This window comes from Carlito syrichta, unplaced genomic scaffold (genome assembly GCF_000164805.1).
Source record: "Carlito syrichta isolate Samal-C Ts95f unplaced genomic scaffold, Tarsius_syrichta-2.0.1 Scaffold305686, whole genome shotgun sequence".
In the NCBI taxonomy this organism is placed as follows: Eukaryota; Metazoa; Chordata; class Mammalia; order Primates; family Tarsiidae; genus Carlito; species Carlito syrichta.
Window position 1 is genome coordinate 498,118 of NW_007249782.1, and position 12,279 is coordinate 510,396.

At 33.3% G+C, this 12,279-nt stretch overlaps 1 protein-coding gene across 4 annotated transcripts in view; it reads left to right on the forward strand.

Moving 5' to 3' along the window:
* Positions 1–12,279, forward strand: part of HERC4 (HECT and RLD domain containing E3 ubiquitin protein ligase 4) — a 121,028-nt gene that overhangs the window by 38,385 nt on the left and 70,364 nt on the right. For all 4 annotated transcript variants that reach the window (XM_008062302.2, XM_008062301.2, XM_008062303.2 and 1 more), the window contains one exon: positions 4,066–4,196. In XM_008062302.2, coding sequence (XP_008060493.1) covers positions 4,066–4,196 — 131 coding nt within the window. The remainder of the gene's footprint in view (positions 1–4,065; positions 4,197–12,279) is intronic.

Here is a 12,279-nt window from a genome sequence, read left to right on the forward strand (position 1 = left end):
TTTGGGTTGGAGTCTTACACCATCGCCCAGGCTGGAGTGCAGTGTCATGCTAATGGCCACCCCACCATTAACCTGCCGGGCTCAGGCGATCCTTCCGCCTTAGCCTTCCATGTAGTCGGAACTACGGGTGCATGCTACCACGCCCGGCTAATTTTTTGATTTACTGTAGAGATGAGGTCATGCCAAGTTGCCCAGGCTATTCTCGAACCCGTGGACTCAGGCAGTCCCCTCACCTCAACCTCCCAAAGTGCTGGGATTGCAGGCTTGAGCCACCGCTACTGGCCTTGCATACATATTAATTTAAAGGAACTGGCAAGTTTTTCATTGACCAAATTTGAAATTAATGTTTTTACTTTGTCTTTCTCTGTTCTATATAGTAGATAAAACTGGTAAGAATACGTTAACTTCTAATCAAATTGAAATTCTATACTATTTCCCACCTAGGAATTTTAGCAGGACAAAAATTGTTCTTAGTCATTGTCAGATAGTGAATTCAAGGCACTTTAAAAAATATAGTGACCAGTTATGAAGTTAATTTTATAATATTTTATATTTTTGGCCTTTTAGTATGGAAGTTGTGTTATACCTTTTAGTCTTATTACCATAGCTTATTGATTTTGACATTCAAATTTCATATATAATCACTGAAGTCTTTTTGTGTTGGCAAGTTTTAAACTTTAGTAATTCTAGTCTGTCAATGGTATTTGATGTAATAAAGCTATGTAGAAAAAACAACAGAAATATTTTGTATCAAAATATATACAATAATTTGATATCATTCCAAAAACTAATTTTGTGGCAGACTAATAATGCCTTTCATATAACTATTCATCTTAATGTCCTAGGATAAATAACTTTATATCTATTGATTTAGCATTTTAAAGATGCTATTCTAATTATCTTATGTATTTCTCTCTCAGAAGACAGTTACTGGTGATATTTGTATGCTGAAATTCTTGGTGTACATTATTTTTAACAAAATCAGATAGTGTCAGATATCCCCCAAATAAAATATATTTTTACTCTTGATTTAAGTTAGAATATATGTTCCATATCCATAATTTTTGCTTTTCTAGAATTTCTTGGAAGTAAATTAAGATTGCTTTATGAAGCAATTTTCTTGTGCAAGACTTATATTAAGAAAACTACATTAAGGAAACTACATTAGGAAAGATTTAAAAGCAGAATAAATGGAAGGACATGCCATGATAATGGATATGTGGGTACTTCTATAAAGGTGTCAGATTTTTTCAATGTCATGTGCAAACTTGTTATTATATAGATAGACCTTTTTTAACTTAGCAGTTCCACTGTTAAGAATCTACCCAAAAGATGTGAAATTACGTATGTACAAGACCACTTATTGTAGTATTATATTAATAGCAAAAAGCTGGAAGAAATCCAAATGTCTCTGAGTAGCAGCCTACTTGAATAAATTGTGGTACACCCATGCAGCGGGAATATAGTGAACTGTAAGACACAATGAGGAAGCTCTTTATTTTATTCTATATAATGATATCTAGTTACATAGAAAGTGCAAGGTACAGCAATAGCTATCTTCTGTGTAAGAAAAAGAAAAAACTATGAACATACTGCATGCTATTTGTATTTTTTAAAACAGAGTAAATTTAAAATTAATAATTAGAACAAATGTACCTTGCTTTACAGTTTTGACTTTGGAATCTAGAAACTCAATGTAATTAAAAAGCAAAATTATATAAATTATGTCTTTATATAAAAATTACATGTAGAGATAAATTTTATATATATATATATATTTCTTCTTGAAAATTGAAAACAGGTTAGTGGCACAACTATACAAAGAATGGTTATTTTAGTTGATTTTAAAATGCAGTGTTTTGGTTTACATCACCCTTCCAAAAAGAAATCTTAAACTACATTCTGTAGTCATTCTGTTAGTAGTAAAATTGCTGCTTTTTTGAAAAAAAAAAACATATGTAATATAGGATAAAACAAAATAATTCTTTTACTGTCAATAGAAACTATGATTTCAGCTTAAGAGAAAAGAGATAGGAATACAACTGTAGGAATTGAAACCCTGTGATCTTTACTTTGAATCACAAGTATTAGTATGAACTCCTCATTTATTTATTCTCTTCTAAAAATATATTGGGTTTTTGTGTTTTTGCCATGGCCACTGAAAGGTCCTGGAAGTATTGAACTATGTACAGTCTAGACACAGTGATCTTGGTTGTTATAGATTCTCCACTTAAAAGAACCAGGGCTTCTTAGAGAGGAGTCCAATCCTATGTCTGGGACAAAAAAAAGTAAAAGAACACTTAGGGCATTTTGTGGTACAAAAAAGCAAATATTACCATGGTACTGTCAGAAGGACAACTTGAAGAAGGTTTCACTGGATATCAAAAAGAAATAATGATGCAAAAAATTGGACATACAGATTTGTAAGTTTACAATTATCTTCTTCTCCCTCCAAATTGATACAAGTAAAATTTATTGCTTACCTTTGGAAGTTGGTAGAACAACTCATTAAAAAAAAAATCAGTAAATAATGAAAAAGAATTAAGCATTTATCCTCCCTTTCATTTGAAAATTGTATTTCAGGGTAATCTAATATTTGATGAGTTAAGTTCTTCATATAATTTCAGCTCATAAATCTAGAAGAGACCATGAAATTAGAAAATCACCATTTTATATTCCCTGATGAAATAAGGGACCTAGGCAAAAAACGTTAAGTTTAATAGAGTAGGTTAGGCTGACACACTTTTACTTACTTATTTTTAACGAAGCCAGATGTATGCTTTGTGAGATGATGCAATAAAACAGTCAGGAAAATTTACACATGGCCTGGGTATTAGATGATATTAAGAATTACAGTTAGCTTGAGTAGTATGGTAAGACCCTGTCTCTACAAAAAATACAAAAAATACAAAAATTAGCTGGGTGTAGTGGCACGTACCTGTAGTCCTAGCAATTCAGGAGGATTACTTGAGCCCAGTGGGTAGATGCTGCAGTTAGCTGTGATCATGCTACTGTATTCCAGCCTGGGCAATAGAGCAAGACCTCGTCTCAAAAAAAAAAAAAAAAAATTAATACTGTTTTTTTGAATGGGATAATGATGTTATGCTAGTATATTCTTATCTGTAGATAAATGCCATTGCAGATACACATTTATGGGTGAAATTATTTAATGACCACAATTTGTTTTAAAGTACCCTACTGCCTTTTTTTTTTTTTGCTTTGAAACGCCTCCAAAAAGAGAAAGTGGGAACACCAATGAAAAAAAATAGCCAACCTTATGTGCTAATTTTTGAAACCAAGTGGTGGTTATATAATGATTTACTATATTTTCTCTTTTTTTGTGTGTGTATTTGTTTTAAATTCTCTATGTTAAAAAGTTTTTAAAAGAAAAATCAGTTTTCTTGCGTAGGAATATGTATAAATACGTATTAAATGATGAAGGCAGGATATAAAATTTCATATATAGCTACATCTATGAAGAAAAGCAGTTGAACTGAAAAACACTAATTGTGGTTGGTAAGTTGTCATTATGGATTGTTTAAAAAATATATAACCTCTAATTCAGTGATTTGTTTTTATAATAATTTTAGAGGACCATCATTATGTTATAGTAATTGTGTGCTAAAAATTGCTATATTTATGCTCTCTGGTTTCGTGTATTCTTTGCAGAACGTTGATGTTCAGAGCATTACTGACTTGAAAACTGAAGACAGTACCACTTTTAGACTTTGTGACATTTTGTGGAAGTGTATTTGGAATTCAGCAAGAGTATAACAATAATGAAAGGCAATGCAAATAATTAATTATTAGTATCTCTTTATTGATGGCTTTTTAAATATTTTATAGTGGTGAAAACATCTTCAAATGCTTTAAAAATATGTGAAAATATTTAGCCTTTAATTTTAAGATGTTTTACCTCAGGTCAGCTATCATCAGTCTATTAAATTATGAAGACAATTGAAAAGAAAAAATTGAGTTCATTTTCAAGATCAATTGTATTTTTCTGGAGATCATTTGGTTTATTATGTTTTCTAATGATAAAGGATTTTTTTTTTTTTTTTCTAGGAAGGTGGAGTGTTTACTTTTGGAGCTGGAGGGTATGGTCAGTTGGGTCATAACTCTACCAGTCATGAAATAAATCCAAGGAAAGTTTTTGAACTTATGGGAAGCATTGTCACCCAGATTGCTTGTGGAAGGTAAGCTGTCATATCAGAGAGCGTTTTTGATCTCTACGCCACAATTGTTTAAAGATTGTTTAACAAATTGTTTTAGAGATTCTGATAACTTGAGATAAAGCATTCTCCCCCAGATGTCTATTTTGCCACTGTGGAGTCATAATTATAGGAGAATCACCTTTTATACTGATTATTTTGCCATTTTTACTTGAAAGAGATTTATCTATAATATTGCTTTTATTATATTTGATGCCATACTGGAAAGAGAAACTGTAGTTTCTCTTTTTTTTTCATTTTCTTTTCCACTTTTTTTTTTTAAAGGGATGAGGAAATCGACCAATTAAGCCCAAAATAGTTAATCAATGGTGAAAGTTTAATTGACATATTGATCTCCTGATTCTCAGTTCTTGAGAGTAAATAGAAGAGTCTGTGAAATTGAGCTCCATCTTTGGGGAAATTAAATCCAGCATACTCCTCAATAACTAACTTTCTTGAATACTTAATGTAATTTTGTCAAGTGTTTTTTTCTGCATCAATTCAGACGATATTTTTTTTTCTCTGCATTCTGTTGATTTGGTATATTACATGAATCAATTTTTATTTGCTGAACCGTTCTGTATTCCAGGAATAAATCCCACTTGGTCATGGCATATAATCCTTTTAATGTGCTGCTGGATTCAGTTTTTTAATATTATATTGAGGTTTTTTGCATTAGTGTTCATAAGGAATACTGATTTGCAGTTTTATTGTAGTATCTGTCTGATATCAGGGCAATGCTAGTTTCAGAGAATGGGTAAGGAAATGTTCACTTTTTTTGAGAAGTGTGAGAAAGATTGACTTTAGTGTTTGGTAGAAATCATCAGAGAAACCATCAAGTTCAGGGTGTTTTTTTTTTTTTTTTTGGTCAAGAGATTTTTGATGACCGATTTGATCACCTTACTAGTTATAGGTTTCTTTAAATTTTCTGTTTCTTCATGTTTCAGTCTAATTGGCAGAGCATTTCTAGGCATTTTTCAGTTTCATCTAGGTTATCTGATTTATTGGTATACAGTTTTTCTTAGTATTATAATCTTTTTTTTTCTCTGTAGCATTGGTAATAATACTTCTACTTTCATTTCGGATTTTAGTAATTTGAGTCTGCTCAGTTTTCTCTTAGTCTAGCTAAAGGTTGGTTAGTTTTGTTGATCTTTTAAAGAACCAACTTTGGTTTCATTGATTTCTCTTTTTTTTTCATCCTTTATTTCATTTATTTATTCTCTACTCTTCATTATTTCCTTCCTTTTACTAGCTTTGGGCTTAGTTTTTTTTCTTTTTCTAGTTTCTTACGTTGTAAAGTTTAAGTTTTTGATTAGAGATCTCTCTTCTTTTTCAATATAAGCATTTATAGCTATAAATTTTTCCTTTATCATTTCTTTGCCTTTGTTCCATATATTTTTCTTAGTGTGCTTTTGTTTTCCTTTATCTCTAAGTATTTTCTAATTGCTCTTGTGGGTTTTTTTTTTTTGTTGTTGTTTATGAGTATGTTGTTTGATTTCCACAAGTTTCTGAACTTTTGAGTTCTTTTTCTGTTACTTACTTTTAACTTTCTCACTCTCTTGTGGTCAGAGAAGATAATTTGTATGATAGCAATCTTTTAAACTCTTGAGATTTAATTTGTGGCCTGACATTTGGTCTATCTGGAGAATGTCCACTGTGCACTTGAGAAGAATGTATATTGTTGTCCTGTATATGTCTGTTAATTGATTTAACAAGTAATTGATTTAATTACTTCATAAAGTCTTCTGTTTCTTTATTAACTTCTTACTGGTGGGTTCTATCCATGAATGAAAGTGAGATATTAAAATCCCCAATTATTATTGTAGAACTGTCTATTTCTCCTTTGTTGTAGTGAATCTTTTATTAATATGTAATGACCTTCTTTGTCTTTGTAACATTTTTTGAATTAAAATCTATTTTGTCTGATATGAGTATAGCCAGTCTGCTCTTTTTTGGTAATTATTTGCATGGAATATCTTTTTCTGTCCTTTCACTTTCAACCTATTTGTGTTTTTGAATCTAAGGTATCTTGTAGAGATCATATAGTTGTATGATAAAAGTCATTCTGTTAGCTGGGTGCGGAGGCTGATGTCTGTAATCCTAGCACTTTGGGAGGCTGAGGTAGGAGGATTGCTTGAGTCTAGGAGTTCGAGACCAGCCTCGCAACATAGGGAGACCTCATCTCTACAGAAAATCAAAAACTTTAGCAGGGCGTGATGGTGTATCTGTAGTCCCAGCTACTTGGGAGGCTGAGGCAGAAGGATTGCCGGAGCCCAGGAGTTTGAGACTGTGGTGAACCATGATTGTGCCTCTGCTGCACTCTGGCCTAGGTGACAGAGTGAGACCCTGACTCCAAAAAAAAAGGGTCAAATTCATTGTCAGTTTCTATCTTTTGATTTGACAGTTTAATACATTTACTTTTGCTTTCTTTCTTTCTTTTTTTTTTTTTAAAGACAGGATCTTTCTTTTGTTGCCCAGGCTGGAGTACCAGTGGTGTGATTGTAGCTCACTGCAGCCTTGAACCTCAAGCTATCCTTTTGCCTCAAACTCCTGAGTAATTAGAACTATAAGCACATGCCACCATCCCCAGCTAATTAAGAAAAAAAGTTTTTTGTAGAGTCAGGAACTTTTTATGTTGGCCAGGATGATCTCTAACTTCTGGCCTCAAGTGATCTTCCCGCCTCAGCCTCCCAAAGTGTTGGGATTACAGATGTGAGCCACAGCCTGGTCTGATACATTTATTTACTGGTGAAGTAATAACTGATGAGAGAGGGGACTCTGTCATCTTGTTGTTTATTTTCTATATGCCTTATAGTTTTTTGTTCCTTATTCCCTGCGTTACTGTCTTCTTGTATATTAAGTTGATTTTTTTTTTGTAGTATGTTTTAATTCTCATTTTCTTTTCTGTATAATTCTACAGCTGTTTTCTTTATGCTACTATATTTAATATCCTAATGTTGTAATATTCTAATTTATATTTTATATCAGCTTAATTTTATTAACAAATTCTCTGCTCATATACAATTCTCTCCTCATTCTCTTTCAGTTATTGATGTCACAAAATTATATCTTTATACATTATATGACCCAAAATATCAGCTTGTAATTTTTTAATGTATTAATCTTTTAAGTTATATAGAAAACAGAAAGTACAGTTACCAACCAAAGTTACAGTAATACTAACTTCTATAATTGCCTTTGTATTTACTTTTAATGCTGTCTATATTTTTTCATATTGCTTCAAGTTATTGTTCAGAGGTCTTTCATTTCAGTCTCCAGGAATCCTTTTAGCATTTCTTAAAGGTCGGGGCTAGTAATAACACAATTCCTCAGCTTTTGTTTATCTGGGAATGTATTAATTTCTCCATCACTTTTGAAGGAGTTTCACTGGATGTAGGATTTGGGGTTCATGGGTTTTTTTTTTTCCTTTCAGTACTTTGAATGTATCAGCCCACTGACTTTTGCCTCCAAAGTTTCTAATAAGAATTCTGTTTATAATCTTATTGAGAACCTCTTATATGTGATGAGTTGCTTTTCTCTTGCTGGTTTCAGGATTCTTTCAGCAGTTTGGAATGTGTCTCACTGTGGATCTCTGAGTTTATCATGCTTAAAGTTCATTGAGATTATAGATGTCTTTCACCAAATTTGGGAAGTTTTTGGCTGTTATTTCTTCAGATAATCTCTTTTTCCCTTTCTCTTCCTCTGGGAATTCAACAGTGCTTATGTTGCTCTACTTGATGGTGTCCCACAGTCCCGATAGATCCTCTTCACCTTTTTTAACATTTCTTTCTGTTCCTCGAACTCAAACAACTGTCCTGTTTTCAACTTTGCTGATATTTTTTTCTTCTGTCTGCTCAAATCTGCCTTTAATCTCTCTCTCTCTACTACATTTTTTGTTTTGTTTAGTTTATTGAGTTGAAGTCTCACTCTTTCTTCCAGACTAGAAGGCAGTGGCATGATTCTGGCTCACTGCAGCCTCAACCTCCTGGGTTCTGTCTCAGCCTCCTGAGTAGCTGGGACTACAGGTGTGCACCACCATGCCTGACTAATTTTTTTATTTTTGTAGAGACATGGTCTTACATGTTATCCAGACTAGTCTTGAACTCCTGGGTTTAAGCAATCCTCTCGCTTTGGCCTCCCAAAGTGCTAGTATTACAGGTATGAACACTAGTATACCCAGCACTAGTATATTTTTTGTTTCAGTTATTATACTTTTTCCACTCCAGAATTTTTTAGTTTTCCTTTTTAGTTGATATTTCCATTTCTTCTCTTGACTTTCTCCACATCTTCTTTTAGGTCTTTAAGCATCTTTGGGATAGTTGTTTTAGTCTTTTAGATCCACCATCTGGTCTTTCTCAGGAGTCTTAGGCCTTTGCAGATCTTTTCTTGGCCTGTACCTTTCCCTAGACAGCATAGTGACTTTCTAAATTGACCCATATTGCGGTTGCTTTTGAATGTCCTAGACTTCAAATGCATGGTTCCCAAAATAAGAAAAAGAGAAAAATTAAGGGGGTGGGCGTGGAGAAGAAAGAAAATAAGAGAAAAAAAAAGCAGCAGCCCTTTGAATTTCCTTGGAAGTCTCTTCAGCCAAAATGGGTGCGACAGTGGTTGCCCACCTCTGTCTGCAATTCAGTGATTAGAAGCAAAAATGATCAGAGAACTAATTTCTAGTATCTGGGCAAGGCTCTGATTGCCTATCCTGACTTCTACAAGTGGCATGCGAGCTGCTTATGGAGAGTTATGTACATGGCTGCCTTACACAGAGGTGGAGGATAATTGCTACTGTGCTAAAAGCTGAAATTGAAATTAGCCATAATTTATCACCTAACCCTTCTGAAAGTTAAAAGCCTTTGAATAGACTTCAGAGTTCCAAAATTATTATATCAGACAGATTCTGCCAGTATAATTGTTGTCCAGCTTAGAGTCTGTAATACTGAGTGATCTATCACAGAAACAAATAACTGAATATCACATGTTCTCACTCATAAGTGGACCTTGAACAATTATCATAATATTGTACGAAAGGGATTGGCAGTAGGGGAAACTGACGGGGATGTGTGAGGGGGTAGAATTGACAGTAGTGGGAAACTGCCAGTGGGGGCACACCTCATCAACAAGGGTACCTGCATAATGAATACTTGTATACTTACCCCTGAATTGTACCCCACATCTTTAAAATTAAAAATTAAAAAAAAAATTGTCCAGGTGGGGCGATAGATTCTTGGCTCTTCCCCTTCTACCATTTTCCCAGAATCCTCTTATCTAGCTCCATTTTTGAAGCTCCTTAATTCTCCTGTTCTGTAGTGTCACTGTTGCTATAAATTGTTACATATACGTGGATCTGTTTCTGTGATCTTTGCCTTATTTTTTCAGTCTATATGTCTGTCCCTGTGCCACTTACTAAAAATAGTGTTACTGTAGGATTTCTGTGACACTATAATGAATTCTGCAATTTGGGGTAAGGTGAGTTCTTGTTATTCTTGTTCTTCAAGAATTCTTTGCCAGTTTATAGCCTTTTATTTTAATAGAAATTTTAGCATCAGTCTGTCAAGTTCTCTCCAAAAAAACCTTGTGGGATTTTGATTTGTATTGCATTGGATCTCTAGTTTAATTTGGGGAAGAGTTGTTATTTTTATAATATGACCTTTTATTTTATTTTATTTTTTTGAGTTGGAGTCTCAACTCTGTTGCCCAGGCTGGACTGCAGTGGCACACTTACGGCCACCTCAGCCTCGACCTGCTGGGCTCAGGTGATCCTTCTGCATCAGCCTTACAAGTAGCTGGAACTGCAGGTGCGTGCCACCATGTCCGGCTTAATATGACTTTTTAAATCAAATTTCTTTAATGTCTTATAATAAAATGTTTTAAAATTTTTATTATAAAGGTCTTGAAGATATTTTAGTTTTACTCTCAGGTCCTTTTTTTTAAGTGATATTATATGTTGATTTTCACTTTCTAAGACATCATTGCCATGTATAAATAGTTGATATTTGTGTATTGATTTTAAATACAGCCACATTGCTAAACTCTTAATAACTTATTCATATAGTAATGTCATCTGTGAATCAATGCAGTCTTGTTTCATTGTTTCTATTATTTATGCTTAACATACTTATATAATTGTCTTACCTTAATGTACTGGCTGGGACACTATTATAATGTTCATGAGAAGTGCTGAAGATCAAAACATCCTTGTCCTGTTTCCTATCAGTGGGAATTCCTTTCACAATTAAGTGTCATGTTTGCTGTAAGATTTTTGTAGAAAGCCATTATACATTAGGGAATTTTCCTTCTATTCCTAGTTTTTTATTGTGAATGGATGTTAAGGTTTTAATGTTGCCTGCTTTTGTTGAGATGACTTATAATTTTTCTCCTTTAGTCTGTTAATGTGACAAATTATATTGATGGTTTTTTTCTTTTATAGATAGGTGGATAGGTGTGTGTGTGTGTGTGTGTGTGTGTGTGTGTGTTACTTTTTTTTTTTAAGATGAAGTCTCACTTTGTTTCCCAGACTGGTCTCAAACTCCTGGACACAAGCAATTCTCCTACCTCAGCCTCTCAACATTCTGGGATTACGTGAGCCGTTGCTTCAGGCTGGTTTTTTTCTAGTCAGCAACAGCTTTGTTTTTCTGCAATTACTTCAATGTGGTCATTTTGTATTATCCTTTCTATTTAGTGCTGAGTTTGGTTTGTTAGTATTTTATTTACTATTATTTATATTTCTGTTTAGTAGTGAGCTTGATCTGTAGTTTTCTCTTATTATTCCTTTTGCCAAATTTTGTTTTCAAGGTTATTCCAGTCTGATAAACGAAAGTGAGGAATATACCCTTGTTTTATATTTATTTGAAATAGAGCAGTTTTAAAGGTTGATAACACTTGTCATTAAAATCATCTGGGCCTGGCATTTTCTCTTTTGGAATTTTAAACATATTCTCAGTTTTTTTATGGCTATAAGATAGCTTTTATTATTTTTTCTTGAGTCAGTTATTTGGAAGTTCCGTTTTTATTCCTAAGAATTTTTCCTAATTTTAAATGTATTAAAATTTACAATGTTGATATTAGTGTCTTATTGTGCACAAATAATACATCAGTGACATATAATAGTAAATGTTTATTTGCTATGGTTTATTTGCAGCTATGTTTCAGGCTGCCTGTTCATTGAGGTGGCTTTGCCCAGGCTGTTTCAGCTCATGTGGCTTGCTACATGTCTCATTCTTGAACCCATTCCAGAGGAGCAGTAGGCTACCTCTGGGCATTTTGTTCTCTTGATGGTAACAAATACACAAAAAGTCACCTGTATATGTACATCTCAAGCTTCTGCTTGCATCATATATTTTATTGTGATGGATGTTAAAGTTTTAAATGTTGCCTGCATTTGTTGAGATGATTTATAATTTTTCTCCTTTACTCTGTTAATGTGGCAAATTATATTGATGGTTTTTTCTTTTATAGATAGGTGGATAGATCCGTGTGTGTGTTTGCGCGTGTGTGTTTCCTTTGTTTTTTTTTAAGATGAGATCTTATTGACCAAAAGTAAATTAATGGCCAAATCTAAAGTTATGGTATGGGGAATATGTGCTACTCATCCCACCATCAGGCTATGATAGGAATGTGCATGCTTAATATACTCCAGGTTAATACATTTAGATCATTTTTTTTTCAGGTGAAATATTTTATTAGTCCCTTGTGAAATATCGCAAATTATTTATTGTTATCCAGTTTTGAAATTCTTGACAGCTAAAATGCATGACTTGAATATTTATTCTTAGCTCTGTAAGCCCAGTTCTCTTCAGCAATTTTATTCATGTAACTTGTTGGATCAGGATTGAAATTTCTGTTATATATTGCGTGAAATCTAAAGACTTACCCAAAAACAAGGAATATAGGTGGGTATTGGTATCTTGGCTAGTTTGACTTTCAGGTGGTCAGTACCATAGGAAATATGTGTTATTTCCATACTAAATAATTGTCAAAACCCTCCTGAAGTAAGTAGTCAAGGAGTACCAGAAATGTGATTCTGGAGATAATCCAAAAGAAAAAGGTTCACATTCTTGTAGTGCAATAAAGT